General features: G+C 52.8%; 1 protein-coding gene across 1 annotated transcript in view; it reads right to left on the bottom strand.

Annotated features, from left to right (window-relative positions):
* Positions 1 to 24,933, bottom strand: part of Tnrc18 (trinucleotide repeat containing 18) — a 99,926-nt gene that overhangs the window by 50,902 nt on the left and 24,091 nt on the right. The window contains 11 exon segments of the mRNA XM_037198535.1: positions 3,032 to 3,565; positions 3,568 to 4,032; positions 5,320 to 5,749; positions 6,643 to 6,833; positions 7,313 to 7,459; positions 7,677 to 7,882; positions 8,139 to 8,235; positions 17,797 to 18,129; positions 18,132 to 19,424; positions 20,737 to 20,862; positions 23,295 to 23,450. Of these exon segments, the coding sequence (XP_037054430.1) occupies positions 3,032 to 3,565; positions 3,568 to 4,032; positions 5,320 to 5,749; positions 6,643 to 6,833; positions 7,313 to 7,459; positions 7,677 to 7,882; positions 8,139 to 8,235; positions 17,797 to 18,129; positions 18,132 to 19,424; positions 20,737 to 20,862; positions 23,295 to 23,450 (3,978 nt within the window).

Here is a 24,933-nt window from a genome sequence, read left to right as displayed (position 1 = left end):
CTCTACTCCACCCTCATCGCGTCAAGGTCCTCAGTGAGGCAGAGGACAACTGACCTGTGTTCCAGAAAGTCCAACTCCCTCCCATCAGCCTCCTGATCCAAAGCTACCCAGGGGACACAAGCCAAGCCAGCCTTTATGGGTACAGTTGCAACCCCTAACTTATAGACAATTGGATTCTAATCCCAGATATTACAGTCGAAGAGAGCTGCCTGCCTTGTCCTCCCAAATGCTGGCACCGAAGGTGTGCAGCAGCCCAACCAATCTCATAGGTACATCAGGATGTGGCCTCGATTGAAGAGAGGGTTCCTACAGAGGTGGATTAAGGTAGGTCCTAATCTAATATGTATGGTTCCTCCCAAAGGAAGTCAAAGTCTTAAAACAAAGTCAGGCAAAGGTCAGACATCTACAAACCAAAAAGAAAAGATGGGTCCACAGCATGCCTACAATCCCAGCACTCAAGAGGATAAGGCAGGGGAATTGTTGTAGATTTCAGGCCAACCTGGGCTACATACTTGACTCAAGAAAAAAAAAGAAAAAAGAAAAAAGAAAAAGAAAAGAAAGGAAAGGTTGGAGAGATGGCTTAGAGGTTCAGAGCACTGGCTGCTCTCCCAGAGGTCCTGAGTTCAATTCCCAGCAACCACATGGTGGCTCCCAACCATCTGGTGCCCTCTTCTGACCTGCAGGCATACATGCAGGCAGAACACTGTATACATAATAAATAAATAAATCTTTAAAAAAAAAAAAAAGAAAGAAAGAAAAAATCTCTAGTCAAAGGGGCCCAGTCACTGGCAAACTATTCAAGCACTTATACAAATGAATAAGCTTATGGCTGTCACAACTAGAGATGACCTAGAGGTGGGCCCAGCTATTGCTCACTGCTGGCCTTTGATTTGGGGCTTTAATTAATCTCTAGGAGTATGAGGTTCCTCAAAAAGCAACAGGGACCTAGTATGGAGGTGCATGAAGGCAGTCCCTGCTCCCCAACAATAGAACTCGCGAATTCACATATGTAAGTGCATTCCATGCATTCCCACAGTACATGTAGACGTTCAGATGCCTAGTCAGGTGTCAGTCCTTTCCTCCCTTCTTGTTTGAGAAAGGGTTTTTGTTCCTGGCATGTACAACAGGCTCAAAGGCCACTGAACTCCTGGAATTCTAGCTCCGCCTCCAATTTTGTTGTAGCAACAAAGGAATGTTGGATGCTTGTTTCCATAGCCAGCTTTATATGGGTTCTGGGATTTGAACCCAGGTCCTCACACTTAGGTGACAAGTGCTTCATCACTGGAGCCATCCCCACAGGCCCTCAGCTGCAGGTTTTTGTACTGCAAAAAGCATGCACTCCAGTGGGCCCATGATGAGGAGTCTGAGTTCTTACTGGGACTCTGGGAAGGACAGGCTCAGCCCAGCTGAGCAGGCCCACAGGCACGGGAGGAATTCCTGAAGGCACCACTGAAGGCAGTGAGCCTGGCAAAATGAGGTCAACAGAGAGAAAAGTAGAACAGGGAAGGGGAGAGAGGCAGAAAAAGGAAGAACCAACTGGGCATGCACAGGAAAAAAAAAAACCTCAAGATGACTTAAGCACCCAGATCCAGCTGTATCTAATGCTGCTTTATTACTGCTCAACTTTAGTTCCATGAGCAAATAAATTCTGCCCTTTGGGAGCAGGGGAGGGGGAGAGTCTAACATAGCCCAGCCGAGCCTCAAACTCAGTATGTAGCCAGATGACCTTCAAGTCTGGATCCTCCTGCCTCCATCTCTCAAGCGTTGGGATACATGCCTGGTTCAAGTGGTGCTGAGAATGGAGTATCATGCATGCTGAGCAAGCAAGCACTCTACCAGCAGAACTAAGTTCCATTTATTGCATTACATTTATTTACGTGTGTGTGTGTGTGTGTGTGTGTGTGTGTGTGTGTGTGTGTGTGACACATCCGTGCGCACACACATGCTGCAGCACACATGTGGAGCTCAGAGGACAACTTTTGGGAATCAGTTCTCTGTTCTATTATGTAGGTTCTGGGCTCAAGACCATCAGGCTTGGTGGTAGGTGCCTTTACCCATCGAGCTGCCCTCTCACTCACCCCCACTCCTGCCCAACCTCTCTCCAAGCCAATTTAACTTAAAAAAAAAAAAAAAAAAAAAAAAAAAAAAAACCTCCTGCTCTCATACAATGCCAGAGGAAGGAGATGGAACCGGAGACTTCATCAAAATGGCACCTCTGGTTATGTCTTCTCACTCCTCTCATCTCCACTTCAATACTGAGATGGAACCCATAGAGCAAGCACTCCACCACTGAGCCACCCCAGCCCCTCACTGGGGGATTCTAGGCAGGGGCTCTACCACTGAGCCACACCCCACCCCCTCACTGGGGGATTCTAGGCAGGGGCTCTACCACTGAGCCACCCCTCACCCCTCACTGAGGGATTCTAGGCAGGTGCTCTACCACTGAGCCACACCCCAGCCCCTCACTGGGGGATTCTAGGCAGGGGCTCTACCACTGAGCCACACCCCAGCTCCTCACTGGGGGATTCTAGGCAGGTGCTCTACCACTGAGCCACACCCCAGCCCCTCACTGGGGGATTCTAGGCAGATGCTCTACCACTGAGCTAATCCTCAGCCCTCTTTTTACTTTTTATCATGAGATCAGGGTTTCAATTAGTTGCCTGGGCTGGCCTTCTATTCTCTCTAGCCCAAGCTGGCCTTAAACTCACAATCCTCCTGCCTCAGGCTCCCATGTAGCTGGGATAACAGCTTGTACCACCAATCCTGGTTTTACAATTAAAAGCAAAAACAAAAAGAATGTGAATAAGACATATTCTGGGAGCCTTGGAAGTTTTTAAGAAAAAAAAAATCTAGATCTGTAAATCTACTGGCTGGCCTGGACCTTGCTGTGTATACCAAGCTAACCCAGAACCACAGAGACAGACCTGCCTCGGATTCAGAAATGCTGAGATTTACAGATATGGACCACCACCACTGGCTTTTATCAATTTTCTGAAAAAGAACATCAGAAACATTCAGCCCCAGGACTTACCTACAACCTCTTGGCCCCTGCGGTCAAGCTCCAACTCAGCTATCTCACTCAGCAGGGTGATGCCCTGCAGGAAGCTGTGTTCCAGGCCTACGCTGGGGGCTGTGTCCAGCTTCTCCCCGGCTGGTACCCCAGTACCCAGAGAGGGCAGAGGCCTGGCCTGGGGCAGCTCGGCTGCAGCTGCCAGTGCATTCATGCCGGCCAGCGGGTCCTCCAGGCCTGGCAGGAGTGATTCAGAGCAGCTCTCTTCAAGATAGCAGGTACTGCCCGGAGCAGGTGCAGCCTCCTGGGCCTCCAAGTTCAGACACTGGCCCTCTGGGACAGGTAAGTCACAGTCTGAGAGCTCTAGGCTGGGCTGAGGCTCAGTCAGGGATGGCTGGGGCAGGCTGTCCTCAGGCCCTGCCTCTGTCATGGGCCCTTCCATTGGCACATCCAGGGGCACCTCCACCGGCTCTTCCTTAGTCTCCACCAGTGGCTCAGGTGTCAGCTGAGTTCCCAGCTCCAGGGCAGCCACGCAGGGCTCTGTCCTACCGGTAGTTCTATCTGTGGTTCAGCCACTTGCGCAAAGTCTGAGGCTTCAGAGGGCTCCCGGCAGCCCTGACCCGCTGTGCTCAGCGCCTGGGCCTCTAGCAGGCCACCTCCGCAGCCACCTGCAGGGCTGACAGCCACCATGGTCTCTGGGACAGGCAGAGCTAATGGTGACTCGAGGGGAGGCAGCTCCGTGGGACCCTCTTCGACATCCTCAACCTCAGCCTTCACCTCACGGTCAGCGAGCGGCAGGGGCTCCTCTGGACTGTCCCGGGGTGGCTCTGGGATCTTGGAAGGTGACAGGCAGATGGGCTTGTCTTCAGGAGACAGTGCCAGGCGCTCAGGCTCATCAGCTGGGAGTGGTACATCAGGGGCGAGGCCATCAGCGTCAGCAGCCGCAGTGGGCTGCAGCAGGAAGGGGTAGGGTCGCCCGTAGTGTGGTGGCAGGGCTTGGAATGAGTACCTGGGGGGGATATCTGCCGAAGACAGAAGAAGTCAGTGAAGGGGGCTCCCCGGGACTCTAACCTATCCCATCACCTGAGAGAGAAGGCACAACATATAACCAACTGCTCCTGCTTGATCAGCTGCAGGGTAGGGAACACCTTCCCCTCTGATCCTGAAATAACCCAAGACCCTTCCACATGTCTGAGCCTCGGAGAGTCAGCCACCATCTTGTCCTCAAGGGTCTTACAATTGTAAAGGAGAAACAGGACTGGACCAGAAGCAAATGCTTAAACAAGGTCTATGAAGAGCTGTCAGTCAGCCCGGGCTGTACCTCACCCCAATAAAGCATGTGTTCAAAAATCTCACAGTAGCTGGGCGTGGTGGCGCACGCATGCCTTTGATCTCAGAACCTGGGAGGCAGAAGCTCACAGATCTCTGTGAGTTCAAGGGCAACCACGGGTACACAGTGAGACACTGTCTCACAACACAGCAGAGCAAGATCTTCACGGTAATACAGTTTTGTCCTAAGAGGCAGGGCTGAGAGGAATGACTGTGGCAGCGTCAGTCCTGACCCAGGCCTGGGCAATGCCCAACAGGAGCTTAACAGGCACAACAGTCTACCAGAGAGCAGGCTCGAGGCCAGGCATGTGCTTACCCTTAGCACCAGCATTACACCGAAGACTCCAGGGAGGGGCAACCTCCTGCCAAACTAACTCAGCACTAATACAGGATTCTGAGTTAAAATTCAAATCCTCCCAAGTGCGAGCTCACTAAAGAGGACACAGACCTCAAGCCCCAAAGCCACCTGCGGCCAGTCCTAAAGAACACAGGACACTGGGACAGCATGTGTGTGGGGTCGAAGAGGTTGCCCAGATGGGAACCTCTAAGTGTTCCCAGGGTGACTCAGCAGCGACGGTGCAGAGTTTACAAGTCTGGGTTTTCACTGTGCTCTGAGTAGCCTGCCTGCACGGATGCTATCAGACTAACAAGGGACCGGGAAGAGATCTCAGCTACGTTCATTCCAGAGTTGACTGGGTGATCCAGAGTGCTCATCAAGAGAGTGAGTGAACAGATGAATGAATGAGCCACTGGACAGGGGTCAGTGACTGAATGAAGCAGAGAACAGATTGTCGTGGAAGATGAGTGACACAGGTTCACAAATGAACAAATAAATGAAGGAAGGAAGGGATAAATGAATGAGCCAGTGAGTGAATGAATGCGCAGTGAACAGACAAGAATGAGTGAATGAACCAAGCCACCAATGAACACTCAGGAATTCAGTGTCTCATGGACAGGTGGCCCCTGTCCTGCACGCTCACCTGTGAACAGGGCCTGGAAGGGGCTGGGCGCCTCCTTCTCCAGCTCGAGGTCTTTCTTCTCCACCACGTTCTCAGGAGCCTCTTCCTTGCGGGTGAGGCCAGGGGTAGGTGGTGGGGAGGCAGGTGGCGGGCTGCTGGGGTGCGAGCTAGGCGTGGCAGGGTAGGTGTAGGCTGGTGGCTTAGACACATCCTCCACCTTCTGGATAACCTTGGCCTTCAGAGAGGTCACAGGGGAGGCTCGGGGAGACGGGGGTGGGCTCACAGCCTTGCCATGGGTGCCTGTGGGGCCTGCAGCTAGGCCGGTAGGCTTGCGAGGCAGTAGCCCTGGGCCTGTAGCACTCAGGCTGGCCTTGGCCGTGGTCTCCAGGCTCCTCTTATTCACCTTCTCCTCCATCTCAGTCCGATGCTCCTGTGCTTTCAATCGTTCCTGCTGGGGGACGGGACAAGGGGTAGGAGCAGCGTGGCAGGAGCCATCATCACCCGCCTGGTCCCTGGGGCCTTCCACTCCAGAGACTACCGGCAAGATCCACGGTCCAGGCCACCCGGGCCTCCCTGTCCCATACACCATAGACATTCCACCGAGGCACACGTGTAATAAACATGGCATTCTACGGAACCCAGAGAGCGGGCTGGGGGCAGGGCACAGAGCTCAGGCTGTTACAAGGATGGCCTGTGGCCTAAAACCCCTCGATGCCAGGATTCTGGCCCAGACCCATACCCCGGCACCTTGTAGTGTGCTTAACTACCTGCTCAGCGCTAAGTTGCATTAACCAAGCACCACTGAGACATCTGACATCAAAATGAGAAACCTAGCTCTACAACAGCCAGTACTCACTGCCACCCGGCAGCTAGTACCCAAAACACACCCAGGACCGCTCCATATACTCGCCACTGTGTGGCCACCTGTACCTAAGAGCTAAGTAACTAACCATTATTATTAGGACCCCTGTTTCCTCGAAGCAGAAACTTCAAGACCAGAGAGGTTAAGTCACTTGCTGGAGGACACAGAGCCTGAAAAATCTTTGTACCACCCAACTGATTACTCCAGAGTAGCTACTGCCTAGAGACAGATAGGGACCTCCAAGATCCCTTGGGTATCCAGTCACATCATCGCCAACCCACACCTCTGTCATGTTTTTCTACTACTCACTGGGTCCTGTCACTAGTGGGTACCACCAGCACACCCTAGCTTTTGTATCTGATCTTCTCTCTGGTCCTCCTCTGTTCAGATGCTGCCTCCTTCAGGCAGCCCTCCTGGACTGCCACTCTCTTCAAGTCATATGGCTTGCCATGTCTGCCTCCCACCATAGGGCCAGGACTCACCACCAGCTGTGCGCTCCGCTGCAGCTCCAGGGCCTGGGCTGCCTGTTGTTGCAGGTACAGCAGCTCTTGCTGCCGCAGGAAGTGCTGCTGAGAGAAGAGCTGCAGCTGCTGGGCATGGTGCAGGGGGCTGCGGCCCGGCGGGTACAGGGCTGGCCAGAGGGGAGGGACCGCTGCTCGTTCCATTAGCTCAGCTGTGGAGACAGACAGACCATAAACAGGGGGGCTGCACTCACGGCCCCAGCTCCTGTGTGGACTCTCACCTCATGTCCAGAGGGAGATGCTAAGGGCCAGTGCAGACAGCCAGGCAATACCAGAGCCGAGGCTCCTGCTGGCTCTCAGCCTGGAGTATCACCCCGTGTATATGCACACATCGCTGCCACACCCCCAAGGAGAATGTCCTCAGAGGTCACAGTTGGAGCATGTCAACATGCAGGATGGTACCAAAGTCACCATGGAGACTACAACCCATGGTCTGCAGAGTGGGCCTCAGAAGGGACAGGGACACCCAGTCCCCACAGGGGATCCTAACTGAATTCTCATGGAGGGGTCAGAATCTGTTCTCTGGACACAACTGAGGTCGGATGCTTTCTTGGGCCCACTTGTCCCCACCCCATATGCAGAGTTGTCCCACCCCCACAGGAGGTCAGGAAAGTGCCTGGCTGTCACTTACCAAAATGAGGCAGGTGATCACTAGGGATAACCACCAGCTGGCCAGACTGGGGATCCCTGACGAACTGGTAGGCTGATGGCAAGGAGCCCCCTAAGCCAGGTGGGAATGCGGGGGCCATGCCCTGGTGTAGAGAGGGGGGTCCCAGGCCTAGGGGGAGAAACCCAAGTTCACATCAGTGTAAGGAGATTCCAGGCCCATTGACAGCACTGTAGTCCCTGGTCACCACTGAGAATCCCAGAAGAACACTGAAGAGTGCAGGCAGAGTGGGCACAGGCATCTGTCCCGCCTCTACCAGGAAGCTGAGAGATATTTAGCTGGTCCCAGCCTTCCCTCAAGGAGAGAAACCCCTTGGAGCTACACTCACCATAAGGGTGTCCGGCAAGCCACATGGATGTACTGCCCGAGCGAGGCAGCCAGGGGTGTGCGGCCAAGTGAGTGGCGGGGTCAGCAGACCAGCGTCCCGAGCCTGCCAGCGTAGGGCCCCCGGTCACCATGAGGTTGGGGTTCAGACCATTAGGGGCACAGCTGGTGGGGTGTAGACGGGCCAAATCAGCCAACTCCTTACTTTCTCTGCAAAGGGAAACAGAGGTATGAGAACCACTGGTGGCCCCGGAATGGGGAGGGAAAGAAAGGAGGACACAACTCAGGCAGCACACAGTGGAGCCTGAGGACAGCTGAGGCTCTTCCCTGCTGGCTGGAGGGGCCTTGCCTCCAAGCCCAAGGTGGCTGCTTGGCTCTCAAGGATCATGGTGGAACTCAGAGGTCACCTCATCACTCTTACCCCAAAAGCCCCCAGCCCCGACTCTCAAGTACCCCAAGCCCTCACCGGAGCAACTTCTCCTGGTCGCGGTCCAGCCGTGTACCTAGCAGCCGATCCTCCCGGTGTCTGGCTCGATCGCAGTCATCATCAGTCCGGCCATGCCCTGGGGGCCAAAGGTGGCAGTGAGTCCCTTGCCTGCAGTGGTCCAGACTCTCATTACATCTTTCACCCATAGATGCCCTCCCCTCGTACACCCAACAGAACCCTCCCTGTGAGGATCTTTCTCCCAGCAACACAGATCCTTACGACCTCTGAATCCCACTGAGGGGTCTTTGGCCCAGAAACTTTCCATCCCAGGAGCCTGCCTGTTATTCATATGGACAGCTGTGGTGAAAATAACACCAGCAGATATAAGTTTAAACACAATAAAATCTATCAAACACAAGCATGGTGGCACTCGCCTTTGACCCCAGGACTCAAGAGGAAGAGGCAGGTGGATCTCTGAGTTGGAGGCCAGCCTGGTCTACATAGTGAGTTCCAGGAGAGCCAGGGCTCCACAGAGAAACCCTGTCTCCAAAAGTAAAAAATAAATAAAAATCAAACAACTGGGCATGGCAGCACACACCTGTGATCCTAACACTTGGCTGAGGCAGGAGGATAGATTTGAGTACAAAGCCAGCTTGGGTTACATATCAAGTTCCAGGATAGCCTAAGCTTCAGAGTGAGATCCTATTTTTTTTTTTTTTTTTTTTTTAAGGCAGAGAGGAGGCTCAGTGGATCAAGGTACTTCCTGCCAAGCCTGAAGACCAGAGTTCAATCCCCTAAATCTATAGGGTAGAGGGAACGGACTCCTACAAGTTGACCTCTGATCTGCACATGTGCACAGTGGCATGCCTGTGCCTATACATATACATGAACACACAAAATAAATGTCTTTTCTTTTTCATCTTTATTTTATACATACGAGTATTTTCCCTGCATGTATGTGTATGTACTACGTTTATGCCTGCCTGGTGCTCTAGGAGTTCAGATGATGACATTAGATTCCCTAGAACTGGAGCTCCAGATGGTTGTAAGCTGGGAACTGAACTTGGATCCTCCACAACAAAAAGCCCTCTTAACCACTGAGCCATCTCTCCAGCCCAAATAAATGCATTTAAAAGTCGGTGATGGTGCATACCTTTAATCCCAGAACTCAAGAGGCAGAGGCAGGAGGATCTCTGTGAGCAAGTTCCAGGACAGCCAGGGCTGCATAGAGAAACCCTATCTCAGAAAAGCAGTGATGATGATGATAATGATGATAATGATGATGATGATGAAAATTAAAGAAAAGAGATGGGGAGGCTCAACAGGTAAAGGTGCTTGCTGCCAAGTCTGACAACCTGAGTTCAATCTCCAGAACCCACATGGTGGAAGTTGGGGGGGGGGGGCAGCTCCTACATGTTGCCTTCTCACCTTGACACACATGGGGTGACATGTCCACGCCCACACATTCACACACACACACACACACACACACACACACACATACACACACACACACACACACACACACACACACACACACGCTGGTATAAAGGAGAAGGGGTTGGGAATGTGGCTTGGCTGGCAAACTGCTTGCCTAGCAGCCATGGATTCCATCCCCTTCTCCCCATAGGGGGATACCAGGCATGGTTTATACACACAGAAGAGGATTTTAAGTTCAAGGCTATCCTCAGGCTACATGGCAAATTAGAAGTCAATCTGGGCTACAAGAGCCTCTGTCTCGGCAAATCGATAAATAAAGCTGGTCACGTGATGACAGAAGCAGAGTAGCCACCCCTGGCCTGGCCCAACAGACCCAACTCGGGGTCTAGAGCAGGTCAAGTTCAGGATTCTCACAGGCCAAGGTCCCACTTGAAATGCAGCAACTGAACTCCTGGTACCTCATCTATCTCCCTGCACCCCTAAAACCTCAGAGTCCCCAAGAGCACTGTCCCAGCCCAAGACAAGCTCAGAGATGGCAGCCCTCTGGTTTCCCCAAAGATAGGGATGCAGCCGTCCAGAGCACAGAAGCCACATGAGCCCAGACATCCAAGGGCCACACATGCTACAGACCGCCAAACAGCCTAGTATGGGACAGGGCCAGTGCCTGGAGGCAGATGGAATAGGGCCAGCAAGTCTACCTGGAGTGAACCTCAGGGCTTCCTAGAACATCTTTTAAAAAAATCAGGCCCCACACTGGGAAACCCAGATCAATTTAAGTGGTGAGAGTGGACAGAGGTGGGACAGGGGAGGACCCTTTTCCCCAGAGCCACAGTCCACGGAAGCATTCAGCAGGCTCTTTACTTACACCAGTGCAAAGTGACTGGAAGGGCAAGTTAAGGAAGGGGAGGGAAGGAAAGCAGGAAGCAGGGAGCAATACCACCTTCAGATGGGGGGGGGGGGACCAGGGGACCAGCCAGGGCACTCCTTGCCTCTGAGGCCATGGAGTTCTTGAACTAACTTGGAACCCTCCTGTGGCGGTGAACATCATCAGCATGATGGGGTTCCAGAATGACGTAAGCAGGCAAAGCTGTGAGCATGTCTGTCTATGAGGGGTTTCCACAGAGGCTTCATGAGAGGTCAGAAGATCCACTCCTGAATGTGGGCAGAACTACGCTCTGGGTTGCCAACTCAGACCTAGTAAAGAACAGCATGGCCAGGGGACGGCTCAGCAAGCAATGTAGGCAAGCCCGACAGCCTGAGTTCGATCCCCGGGACCTACTTGACGGAAGGAGAGAAAGAATTCCTGAAAGCTGTCCTCTGAGCTTGACATGTGTGCATATATATACACAAATACGTAAATAAATGTAAAAAAAAAAATTTTTTTAAGAGAAGAAAGTGGTTGGAGAGAGAGCTCAGCAGTTAAGAGAACCTGTTTTGCCATTATAAGAACCAGTGTGGGGTCCCAGTAACCACGAAACCAGCCAGGTGTCTTGCACACACCTGTAACCACAGCTCCAAAGGGACTGGAGACCTGAGGATTACTGGGGCTGCCTGGCTGCCAGGTGAGCCAAGGTGGCATGAGCTCTAGCTTCAGAAAGAGACCCTGCTTCAAAGACATAGGGTAGGAGAGGAGTGGAGGACGACACCCAACACCCTCTCCTAGTCTCCACCCGTGCATACAGTAAACATATCTGAATACACATGCGCACACAGGTGCATACATCAACAAAGTTCTAAAGGAGGAGACCTGAGCCCCAGCATTCACATCTCTCTGCTTCCTGACCACAGATGTCCCCCAATCCTGCCTCTGTGCCTCCCCCACCACCATGGACCGTGCACTCAAACTATAAGCCAAAATAAATGCCTCCTTCCTTCCTTAAGTAAATGTTTTTGTTGGATATTCCGTCACAGCAACTGGAGAAATAATATAAACCCCTCTCCCCGCCAAGAAGAATAACAGCAAAAAGTGACAGAACCAACCAGGTGCTGGGGAGAGGGCTGGGTTGGTGAAATAAAGACCTGAGTTTGAATCCCTTGAACCCATATTTAAAAACTGAGCACAAGCCAGGCAATGTTGGCACACACCTGTAATCCTAGCCCTTAAGAGACAGAGGCAGGAGGAGCTCTGTGAGTTTTGAGGCCAGACTGGTCTACAGAGAGTTCCAGGATAGCCAGGGCTACACAGAGAAACCCTGTCTTGAAAAAAACGAATAATAAATAAATATAAAAGTAAAAGATAAACTGAACAAAACAGAACAAAACTGTAATCCTAGCACTGGGGAGGCAGACAGAGGGATCCCTGGGGTTTGCTGGTAGAGAGCCTAGCTGAACCAGTGGGCTCTGGGTTCGGTCATAAACTCTATCGCCAAAGACAAGGAGGGGCTGGAGATATGGCTCAGCAGTACATGCACTTACTGTTCTTGCAGAGGACACACTTCCCACAGGATCACTCAGAATCACCTGTAACTCCAGTTCTAGGCAATCTGATGCCCTCTTCTAGCCTCTAAGAACATCAGGCACACATGTGATGCACAGACATACACCCTGGCAAAACAGCCATACACACAAAATTTTAAAAAGAAAAAATTTTTAAAGGTAGAAGAAACTGAGGAAGGCACTTCTGGCCTACAGACAGACAAACAGACACACACAGACGGACAGACAGACAGACAGACTGACACACACACACACACACACACACACACACACACACACTAGCAGAACTAGAAGGGGCTGTGCCCAGGAACCATTGAGAAACTAGCTTAGAAAGGAACAGCAGGTATGAGGCAGGGCCCAGGCTCAGAGCCACCCCGAGTTCCACAGCTGTGCCTGGAAATCAGAGCCTGAGCTCATACTTCCTTGTCCCAGGGGAGACGCCACGTCAACCAGGCTCACACACTCCCAAGGGCTCAGCCATCTGGGAAGGGCACGTGCCACCAGTCTCTAAGACCAGCTGCTGGGGCTGCTGGGGCCCCAGAAAGGGGAGGTGCCTGGAATGCAGCCTAGGCTCGGGGCCACAAGTCTTCTGTATACCATGACCGAATTGCCCTGGGTTACTGTCCCAAGTGTCACCTGCCACTAGACACCAACACAGAGCAGCCTCCATGCCCAGGGCCACCAGACAGAGCTCCAGGCCACTACAGGCAGCAAACTGGTTGGCTGCCAAAGAAATGTGACATGACTACCACACCTGGCCCCATGCTCTGAGGGGCTTCAACCCTACCCACATCACTCTGTAGCTACCTATGACCTGTTCACAGTTCACTCTGGCCAGTCACCCCACAGAGCCAAGCCCCTGCCCTAGGCCAACATCACGGGGTCCAGATGCCCTCCCTAGCCCTAGCTGCTAATCTCTGCATGTCAACATGCATCCCTTCCCCATCTTAGGGACACTCTGTTCCTTCCACACAGAATGCCCTTCCAATGGATTACTCGACTTAAATTGACATCAAGAAGGAAGGAACCATCTCCTGACCACCTCTCCCTCCATCATATCCCTCATTCCTCTCTCTCACTGCACTGATCATAGCATGACGATTCTGCTTGTGGTTAGTTCACCATCCAACTACCTGCACCAGATGTATGCATTCTACTGCTCAGGTCCCAACACAGCTGTCCACTTAAAACCGGACAGAAGAGAAATGCAATCAACAAACACTAAATGCCAGGAAGAACAGATGTCTGGAAGAAAAGTGAGATATGTAGAAGGAAAGGCACCCTGGGGCAGGAACCTGCAAAGAAACAGTGAGGAGCCAATGGGAGTAAACAAGAGAGGGAACAGAAAAGGAGAACTCAACAATAGAACATCTGCCTAGAATATCCAGTGAGGGGCTGGGGTGTGGCTCAGTGGTAGAGCCCCTGCCTAGAATCCCCCAGTGAGGGGCTGGGGTGTGGCTCAGTGGTAGAGCACCTGCCTAGAATCCTCCAGTGAGGGGCTGGGTGTGGCTCAGTGGTAGAGCCCCTGCCTAGAATCCCCAGTGAGGGGCTGGGGTGTGGCTCAGTGGTAGACCCCCTGCCTAGAATCCCCTCAGTGAGGGGCTGGGGTGTGGCTCAGTGGTAGACCCTGCTAGAATCCCCAGTGAGGGCTGGGGTGTGGCTCAGTGGTAGACCCCCTGCCTAGAATCCCCTCAGTGAGGGGCTGGGGTGTGGCTCAGTGGTAGAGCACCTGCCTAGAATCCCCCAGTGAAGGGCTGGGGTGTGGCTCAGTGGTAGAGCACCTGCCTAGAATCCCCCAGTGAAGGGCTGGGGTGTGGTCAGTGGTAGAGCTCCTGCCTAGAATCCCCCAGTGAGGGGCTGGGGTGTGGCTCAGTGGTAGAGCACCTGCCTAGACAGTGAGGGGCCAGGGCATGGCTGAGTTAGGAAGCACGTAGTATACATGTGGCAGTGGTTTTCATTCCCATCAGTAAAGAAAGCACCAGAGACAAACAACTTCTCAAGCCCAAACTCAAACCATATCCTCTTCTTGCACACACACACTTATGACCCGTGTGGGCACAGGTATTTTGGACACTAAAACGTAAGCCACCAAAACACACAAGAGGAGTACCCTACCATGTCACAGAACCCTATTCAGGGTAGAAGATTTGTCCACTATCTTACCATCCCAGAATAAGCATGTGCTGCTGCAACCACCCCCTGTCGTCAGAGGACTGGCTTCCTTGGCTAGGTATCTCTGCCCAGAGCAAGACGATCGTTCAGTCAGCAAACATCCACTAAGCACCATTCACTTAGACCTCTATGATAGAAGATTTCAAAGTCAGCAGACACATCCTGATTCAAAGTCCAAAGGCTCAGATGTTCTCAAGAGACATAAGGACATCCAAGGACTAGCTAGGGACAGTCAACACAGGATGGGATATTCTACCAGGAAAACAAGCATGGACCAGCTGGAGCACTGGGTGGTATAAAGATACTGCTAGAAGCCGGGTGTGGTAGTACAGGAGGATCTCTGTGAGTTCAAGACCATCCTGATGTGTATAATGAGTTCCTCATCAGGGCTACACAGTAAAACCCCATCTCCAAAAATAAAAACAGTGGTAGGAGAAAGACCCAGGCCCAGTACCCCAGCCCTGAGGCTGGGTGAGGCCCTGAAACCTGAATGATAGAGGCATTACAAATAAGAGTCACACAGAACACCTGGCTTTGCTAGGTTGTCTGAGAAACAGGACTGAAATCAGTCCAAGAGAAAGGTCGTAGAGAAGACTACACTTATGAAGACCATGGAACCCAGAAGGCGGCAGCAGCAGGCTGGGAAGGGGAGGAACCCAGGGCATGTCAGGAGATATATACACAAGGTCCCAGTACAGCTATGGGTGTGTAGTCTGGAAGCTGCAGGAAGGGAGCTTTGTGGGTGGCCCTGGACTGTGGTCCAAGAGAAGAAAAAGTTGGGGACATGAAACAATGCCTGCCTTGAGATGTCACACAACACGGGAAACCTCACCCGGCCCGGACCTTTTCCCAGCCTTCACTCAGCCTGCCAAGCCCTCACCAGGACATACTCAGCTTAAATGCCTGAACCACAGACCCTTAGCACGGCAGCAGGCTCTGCCCTTAGCTGACAGAGTGCAGAGCTCAATAAAGATGCTGAAAATAGATCTCCAAAATACACAAAATACTGACCAACTTACCAAGTTCTGGAAGAAGAGCCAACCTCAAAAATGACTGAGGCAGGGGGGGTTACAAGTTTGAGGCTAGTTTGGGCTTAGCCTGTGCTATTAACAAGACCTTGTCTCAAAAAAGGGGGGAAGGGTTGGGAGCTGGGTCAACAGATACAGTGCTCACCCGTGCAAGTGTGAAGACACAAGCTTGGATCCCCAAAACACATAGATGACCTATGTCAGAGCTCCTACAGTGATGTAGGAGATGAAGACTGGAAAGGCCCCACAAAAGCCCACAATCCAGCTAGCCTGGCATACACAGTAACAAACAAGAGACCCTGCTTCAAACAAGGTAGACGGCTAGAACTGGCACCCAAGATTGTCCTCTGACCTTAAAACATGCAACCTGGCACACATATGCCCACATACTCACACAAACCCAAACACATACTCACACAAATCAATTAATTAATCAATCAATCAATCAATGAATCAATAAAAATGGCAAAAAAATGCTAAAGGAGACAGATGATCCAGAGGGTAAAACTGTTTGCCTCACAAAGCCTGATGACCTGAATTTGATCCCTTGAATCCAGAGTGGAAGGAAAGAATCAACACAAGGAAGTTGTTCTCTGACCTCCATATGTGCAAACACATGTTCACACACTCACATTCTCGTACACACACACAAATAGAAATAATTAAAAAAAAAAAAAAAAAACCAGCAGCAGCCAGGGCATTGGTGAGAAGACTCAGCAAGTGTAAGGGATGTGAGGGCCCCTTCTCACATCTCTGGGCACCAGCACACACGATATACACTCACACGCATGCACATACATTTCTTCACTTAAATAAGATTCACTAAAGCCTGTCAGGAAGCCGTCTCTACCATCCACAAGCATTCACTCATTCACCTGTTTACCCAACACCTACTATGCTCCAAGCCCCATGTTGACAGGGCACCAGAGGCACTGAATGAGACGACACCCAGCTCTACCCCCCACCCCTCCGAAGGACTCGGGAGGCTTCAGGTTAGTCTATTCCTAGGAATCTCCAGGACATAACGAAGTGACTCAAAACAGCACAGAGGTACTACGTGCACAAATATTCCACACAGCATTCTCGACACAAAAGAGAGCAGGCAAAAACTTAAAATGCCCACAGGGGACCAGAAACCTAACTATGGTACCTGCTGGCATGTGCTCCCCACGGAATATTAAAGACCGTAAAAAAAATGACACTTGTAAAGAGTCCACCATCTCGGGAGAAATGACCCACACTGTGATGGAGGAACAACGCATTAAGACCAAGACTATGCCGCGCTAGCCACTCTGCAGGTAGACACAAATTGCACGGGGAAATGAATTCAGGGAAAGCCAGGAAAGTGTTTGGGGTGCTGGGAAAACATAATGGTCTTTTTTTTCCTTCTCCTCTCCTGTACTCTACACGTCTATATGGATAATGGGAAAGGCAATCAAAGTTTCAATAGCAGCCACGATGGACAAGCAGTACTGGGGAACAGGGGAGGCTTGGGAGAAAAAGAGTAGGAAACCAGCCAGGAGCGGTTAGTGCGTGCCTTAAATCCCAGCACTCCAGAGGCAGGTGGATCTCTATGAGTTCAAAGCCAGCCTGGTCTACAGAGTAGATTCCAAGCTACCCAGGGCCACACAATTAAAAAGGGTGGAGGGCAGGAAACTAGAAGTGAGACATCAAGGCAAGCAGATCCAAGGATTAGGGAATGGGGAGAGGACTCAGAAAAAGCAAAGTACAAGTGTGAGGACCTGAGTTCAGATCCCACAGAAGCATGTAAAGCTGGGAAGTGGAGAAAAGAGAATCCACAGAAGATCTGGTGCCAGTTAGCCTGGACTCTGAAGCCCCACAAGAGAAAATGTCTCAGGCCAGAGAGGTGCCTCAGTAGGTGAAGGAGCCTGCTGCCAGCCTGAAGACCTGAATTCCATCCCCAGAACCCACAGGGAAGAAGAACCGTTTCTTACAACTTGTCCTCTGACCTCCATGTGTGCAGTGTACTCACGTGTGTGTCTGGGCATGCATGCACACACACACACACACACACACACACACACACACACACACACACACAGCACACACACACACAATAGGTAAATATCATAAGAGAGCCTATCTCAAACAAGTACACGGTGAAATGAACTCCTGAGGTTGTCTTCTGACCTCCACACTTGCGCATAACACCTGTACACACACCCACACCCACACCCACACCCACAGAGTAAAATCTAAGAGTGGGACTAGGCCTGGTATAATGCCAACTACTACAAATCCAAAGCCTATCTAGGCTACACAGCAAGTTCAAGTCTGGGCAACTTAACGAGAAACGGGGGCTGGAGGTGTGGGTCACTTGCTAGATTGCTTGCACAGCATGCAGCAAGCCCTGGGATCCATGCCAGCCTTGCATGAACCAGTGTCAGGATGCACACGCCGCCTGTCCCAGCACTCAGGAAGTGGAGGCAAGGGGATCAAAAGTTCAAGATCATTCTTAGCTACAACGTGAGCTGGAGATGACTGCCCCTCCCCCCAAAATAACAGAGTGGCACAGTACTTGCCTATCTTGTGCATTAGTGATCCTATAGGTTCGACCTTCCCACCACCAAAACAAAACAAAGTCAGGACCCAGCACCTACCTTTGACGTTGTTCAGTGACAAAGAGCGCTCCTGGTCTACCAGCCCAGGCCCCAGCCGGCTACTGCTGCCGCTGTCCTTCTGCCGCGCCACAGCCACAGCAATGCCCACAGGCGGGTGTCTCACTTCCGCCTCCCCCTGGGCACCAGAGCCCTCCCGCCCGAAGGTCTTGGCGCTCTCAGGTCTCTCTGGGTCCCGTTTCAGCTGCCGGCCCCCTCCAGCTGCAGGGACTCCAGAGTGTGTAAGTCGGGCCTGGGCTCTGGGGGGACCTGCAGATGTGGGTGTAGGTTCGGGTTTCATGGTTCCCAGGCCTCCAAAGGGGCTCTTCTTCCACCGCCGCCAGGGCGCACGGCCACGGCCTCCCGAGCAAAGCTACCACTGTATTTGATGAGGCTCTGCATAGCAGAGGCCTCTCCGGGTCCATGGGCTGCAGAGTGGAGGTCGGCACCAGGCCTGCCGCAGGGGGCCGGGGCACGGGGCATTGTACTCCCTGGGTCCAGGTAGGCCTTTTTGGATGCTGTGGCGACAGCTGCTTCCTCTTCAGCTCGGCTGGCATGGTGGTGCTGGGCAGCTAGGACAGCCATCTGCGTGGTGGCGAAGTTGCCCAGCTCAAAAGGTTTCCACTTGTGCTCCGGCCCGGGAAGTCGGGATGGTTCCAGGCCAAAGAATTTAGCAGCCTGCTGGGCAGCAGAGGAGCTAGAGCCTCGGGGTGCACGCTCACAAGGCCTCGGGTCAGCCTCAGGCTTGAGTAGTTCCTTGGGGGGCAGGTAGGCGCGGGCATCGGGGGAGGACCGAGAGGATCGGGCTGGAGGTCCATCGGATGGAGGTGGACGCTTGAGGGAACGGATGACAGAACTCTTCTCCCGCAGGACCTCTGGTCGCTCCAGTCGTGGAGATCCAGGGGGACCTTGCAGGACGCCAGGACGGCCTGGCTCACGCTCCCTGGCCCTGGCATCACGAGCCTGAGATGCTATCTGGATGGGTCCCACACGCTCATCAAAGGCCTCCACAGAAGGCACAAAGGTGGGTGCCACCACGCGGTGCTCACGGCCTGGTTCACGGAACACGGTGTAGACATTAGCTGGTGTCGAGGAAGGAGGTGCAGGGGGACCCTTGGGAGGCAGTGGCGGCGGTGGTGGTGGTGGCAGTGGGGACCCACAGGGCCTTGCCGTGGGCAGCAGAGCTTCCGCCCGCCGCAGCAGCCGAGCACTCTCCTCCTGCCTGGCCACCTCCTTGGCACCTCCACGGCCCAATTCGGCCACCAGCCCTGCGTCCACCGCGCCATTGCATAGGCTCAAGGTGGATGGCTGCAAAGCACCCTTGGCTTTGGCCTCTGCCAAGAAGGGTGACAGGCGCTCAGCCAGGCGTGAGGGCCCACGGTCCTGGCGGCCCTCAGCTCGGGCCTCCTGGGTTAAGTCCACCACACCACGGGGCACGGATACCTCCTCACGTGCCCGAGGGTCTTTCTTGCCAAACAACGGAGGGGGGTCTCCACCACGGCCTGAGCGATCCTTCCCTGCACCTTCCCGGGAGGAGCCTTTGGCTGGACCACCTGAGGAGTGGCCACTGGGGGTTCTGGCCGAGGGTGCGTGAGAGTGCAAGGTCCCAGGCGCAGGCAGGTAGAAGCCATCTAGGGAGAAAAGGACACAGTGAACCAGAATAATTACCCACTCATAACCCAAGGGTGCATGGCACCCCAAAGAGACAATGTGTAGGGACCTGGTCTACCCGAGGGAGGGGCCAGGCATGGCTGGAAAGTGAGTAACAATTTGACTTTAGCCATCTCATCCTCCCCGGCTTGTTTCCTCATTCTAAAGGAAGAAAGGCCAAAGGCTGCTTTCAGAGCTATCCAGGGCTTATTAAAAGGCTGTGGGTGACACAGTGACAGTGAGGGGACTTTGGGACTGTGTCTCAAAAAGGCACCTTGACGCCGACACCTGTAAGCCCAGCATTCAAGGCGGTAAAAGCAAGTGGATGTTAAGGCATCCAGAGCTATGGAGCAAGGTCTAGGCCACTACGGGCTGCATGAGGAAAGAGAGTGAAGGGAGAGGTGAGGAGAGAGAAGAGAAGGCAGGGAGGGAAAGGAAGGAATGAAGGAGAGACTGCAAGATGGTTTAGCATGTCACAGTGTCTGCGGTCAAGCCTGAGGAGCTGAGTCTGATCTCCGGCCAGTGTGGTAGAAGGAAAGAATTCCAAGTTGTCCTCTGATGGATGGATGGAAGGAAGGAGGAAGGAAGGAAGGGGGGGAGGAGGAGGAGGGAGGGGGGGGGGGGGGGGGGAGGGAGGAGGAAGGAAGGAAGAAGGAAGGAAGGAGGGAGGAGGAGAGAGGAAGGAAGGAAGGAAGGAAAAAAATGATTCAATTATTAGTTTAAAAAAGGAAAGGAAAAGCCAGGTGGTAGTGGTGCACGTCTTTAATCCCAACACTTGGGAGGCAGAGGCAGGTGGATCTCTGTGAGTTCAAGACCAGCATGGTCTACGGAGTGAGTTCTAGAACAGCCAGAGCTACACAGAAAAACCCTGTCTAGGAAAAAAAAAGTTGGGGGGGGGAGGAAAGAGGGGAAAGAAAATATAGCTGAAGGTCAGGTATGGTGGTACACGTCTTTAATCCCAACACTTGGCTGAGACAGGTGGATCTCTGTGAGTTCAGGGCCAGCCTGGTCTACATGGTGAGTTCCAGGACAGCCAGGGCTACCTAGAAACCCTATGTCAATACAAGAAAAGTAAATATTCGTGAAGAGGCTGGGGAAGAGGGATTGCGGTTCAGTGGTACAGCCTTTTCCTAGCACCTGCAAGGCCCTGGGCTCCATCCTAGGGACCCCCCAAGAAAACAACATGGAAGATACTTATAATCCTGCAGAGGGCACCCCCCAGAGAAACCCCAGGAAATCACTCTGCCACCCCCTCCCTGCCAGGCAACAGCCCCACCCCCTCCAGCTCCTAACCTTTCTGGGTATCGAAGATGCTGGGCTGACCCAGCTGACTGAGGAGGGGGCTCCCACTGCTGGGGGGCTCCAGGTGGTTCAGGTGGAGGTAGGATGGGTACAGCCCACCAGGCAGGTGGGAGAAGCCTAGGGAGAGAAGACAGAGAGGTCTAGACCAGTCAGTCATGCTTTCCCCACAGGGAACTTCCTTCTAGCATTTTCTTTTCCTTGGAAAAAAAGCACAGTGGCCTGTCAGCTCCCTGGTACAAGAAGCGGAGCGGTTAACACCAGTTCGCAGGGTGGCCATTGTCCCACTCCACACCCTGCCACCTCAAGCCTTCCTTGAGGCCCAGGAAACCCACAAGGGCTTGGATGCAAGTTCAAATATCCCAGAATCAAAATCAGAATGGACCCAACCTAGAGGAGACTCGGAAGCCATGATTGTCATTTTAAACCTCAAAAGCAACCTTAAGAGGACCACACACTCTTATCATCTCATTTTACAGATTAAACACAATGCAAAACAAAACAAAAACAGACTCACAGTAGACCACTATCTAAGAGATCACACTGTAGCTAAACCTGGCTTTGAACTGAAGTGCCTGGACCCTACAAGCCCAGACCTCAGCAGAGTGTGGACCCTGGATGAATGGATTTCACGGGCCTCTGCTGTGTGCCTCAGAACTGACTGCTTGCCTTCTCTGAACACAGAAGCCAGGCATCTCTAGCTGCCCGGTCTTGCAAGGAAGACCTCGTAAGTCCCCTGAAACGGCTCCTACAGTGAAGCCCAAGGGGAAAGTGGTGTGACTTCAGGAAGGGTGGCGACAGGCAACAAACACAGACAACGAAGAGCAAGCAGGGATGAGAGAAAGACGGGCACTGAGGGCCAGGCAAAGCTTATGTCCTGCCTGGGGCTGGGGTCCTACTGGAGAGCAACAAGGGACAGTATCCCTGGACCTAGCCTTCCGTCTGTCTGAGGTTAGGGATGCAAGGCATGGCTGACGTCTTTTTCTCCACATCACCTGATACATTAAAGACCACCTGATAGCTGAGCACTTGGTGGCGCACGCCTTTAACCCAGCAGAGGCAGAGGCAGGTGAATCGCTGCGAGTGCGAGGCCAGCCTGGGCTACACAGTAAGAAAGACCCCTTGTCTCAAAATAAACAAACAAACAAAAAATAAATAAAAGGGGGTTGTCCAGAATGGTGGCTTCACACGTGTAATCCCAATACTTGAAAAGCAGAGGCAGGAGAATTGCGTCAAATTCAAGGCCATTCTGGTCGACACAGTGAATTCTAGGCCAGCCAGCACTACATAGTAAGACTTTGTCTTGAAAACTAAACAAGACAAGGCAACCCACAACACAAGTCGAGAAACAAAACAGACTGGCGGTCTACAGCATCGCAGAGAACATGAACCAGTGTTCAAGCTGTTCGTAGCGGGACCCTCTGCTTTCATATTGCAAGATGGGTACCTCAGCCCCTTTCCCAGACTGCTGCAGAGGATGGAGAGGGCCCAAAAACGCAGCCCCAGGACCAGGCCACGTCAGTGGCATATGTGTTTGCTATCAGCATCTCAGGAAGGACTGAGGACTGAACTGGTGACACAGGAGAGGTGACCTGCGCCAAGCCTCTGCTCACCACTCACCCAGGCTGAACTCAGTGGGAGGGACTCAGAACACCAGCCCACACAAGCATCCAGTATCCCAGACCATGGCAAACACCCAGCAGAGGGGATACAGCCCTCCCTGTGCAAGACATATATACTGGTTCCTGGACTCAGGTGCCTGTCTCAAAAGGCCCAAGAAGAACAGCCTTAGTGACCTCCTCTGTACAGGAAGGACCACGCTATCATGCCTGACAGGGACACTTCCAGCAACCGATGAGCAAAATTCAGCAGCCCACAACCCCATGCTGGTGGGCATTCATTCTGTCTCCAACCCCAGGAAATAGGGAATGACTGAGACAACCTAAAGCAGGCAACAGGGGCCTCCCAGAACTACAGTATCCCAGATTCTAGGGGAGCCCACAGGGTCCACAAGACATAAGAGGGCCCTAACCTCAACCAAGCAATACCCCAAATCCACCAGAGCCAGAGGTGGAGGAGGCATGCCTCCCATGCATGGGGGCTTAGATTTGTTCAATTCCCAGCACTGCCGAGAAAAAAAAAAAAAAAAAAAAAAGCTCAGAGTACGCAGGCCTGAGGCTCCCCACAATAGCTGGGGCATGAGGTGGGAGTAAGTGTGGGGGCGGGGGATAGTTCTCACTGAATAAACACCAGCCCCTGACCTCAAGACGGCACACCACCTGGGAATAACCACATAGCAGGGAGAGGAGCGACTGCTTAAGCAGCCCATGAAGGAGGAGCCAGTGGGCTGGGGTGAGAGGCTGCAAGCAGAGGTGTAAACAGCTTGTGCAAAGGCCCTGTGGTAACAAGATAAGCACTGAGTACTAGAGGGAAAAAAACGGAGGCCACTGTGAGAAAGTTGTCGAGAATGGTGTTGGGGACAAAAAATTGCTATCATGGTTGAGACAGTGGCCCAGCAGCCCTCAGCCCCTCCCATCTGGCCCACTCCTTACCTTCATGGGCTCGGGCAGCCCACAGCTGCACCATAGGCAGGTTGCTGGGGGTGGGGGAGCGGAAGGAGAGGTCAGAAGTCAGGGATACTGGGCTCCCCTGAGACGAGGCCGAGGGCCCCATCCCGCTGGCCACAAAGCTGCCCAAGAAGGCCTCGCCTGCAGAGAAAGGGGGGGGGGCCCCTGTCAGGCAGCCAGCAAACCAGTAAACCACCTGGACCACCATCCCAAGGGCCCCCCTCACTGCAAGAATCCTTCACTGCCAGAGAGATCAAAAGGCACCCCTTAGCCAGCCCGGGCCACACCCTATGGGCCCAATCACCATAGCAACCAAGGAAGACTGCTAGACTTCCCCTGAGCACCCACACACACACACAGAATAGTTTTACTACTCTGGCTGCAGATGTAAGCCTGAGTCCAGTCTGGAATGGGAGTAGGGGGCCCCCAGCGACCACCCAGGCGAACCAGAGTGTAATGGTTACTGGAGAGGGAGCTCATGTTCTGACCTCAGCACAGGACACCAACATCCCCAAGGACCCCACAGTTACCCATGATGTGCAAGAGCCTGAGTGTCCAGTGATTGTAACTGAACAACCACTAGACACTTACAGTGCCCATGTAACTGGTGGAAAAGCAGACGCCCCAAGAGGAAAGGCCTTGGCATGGCCAAAGAGCAGTGACCCCCCCTGCAGGACATCTCAGAGCCCAACCTGAGAGGTGTGACATGTGGAACCATCACAAGGTGAGAGGAAAACAGCAAAAGTCAGGAATACATGTACAATTCCAACCCTTGTGAGCTGAGGCAGAAGGATGGCAAGTTCCAAGCTAGCCTGGGCTACACAGCGAGCCCCTGTCTCAAAAGACAAGAAGTTTTTAAAAAGATGGAGCCTGCCAATGATAGTTTCCATCGGTTATCGACAGGAGAACAGAGGCAATCCAAGGCCAGCCTGAGCTACGTAGCAGATTCCAGGTAGTCTGGGCTACAGGATGAGACCCTGTCTAAAATACCCATCCTCGGTCTGGGGAAGTAACGTAGAGTATTTGTAGAGTATGCATGAGGACCTAGGTTCAATCTTCAGCACTACAAAAAAATATATACTATTTAAAAACAAAAACCAGGTGGGAGGCATGCATTTAACAAGAACTGTATAATGGATATGATAGTTTTAGGAACAATAGTAAATAGGCCAAATGTTCTGTGGGAGATTTCAAGCTCTCCCCAACACAAACCATAAGAGAGGCAGTGAGCCCTGAACACATAACTAGGCCCAGCACCCCAACCCAGCACCCGCCAGGGGCCCATCCTGGCCAGTCCCCAGAGGAGGGCTTCGTGTAAACACACAGGGCCTTCTTTAGTCCCTGAGAGGTAGGCACTGTTTGCAACAACACATGCAAGTAACATTACATTGGACACACAGACAGGATGCGATGTGGCTCAAATGCCAGGGGGGCCCCTGGTCTAAGCCACAGGGAACTCACAGACTCCACCCATGTATATACACATTCCAGCTTCTGGGTCCCCAAAAGCCCCCCCATGCAAGCCCTGTATACAAGTGCCCACTGACCACCTCTCAAACGGGAAAGATCCCAAAATATACCCCCAGGCCCTTTGGGGTCGACACAGGAAAACTGAGTTGGCCAA

The sequence above is a fragment of the Peromyscus leucopus genome, chromosome 23 (genome assembly GCF_004664715.2).
Source record: "Peromyscus leucopus breed LL Stock chromosome 23, UCI_PerLeu_2.1, whole genome shotgun sequence".
In the NCBI taxonomy this organism is placed as follows: Eukaryota; Metazoa; Chordata; class Mammalia; order Rodentia; family Cricetidae; genus Peromyscus; species Peromyscus leucopus.
This window is presented reverse-complemented; position numbering and strand designations above follow the sequence as displayed.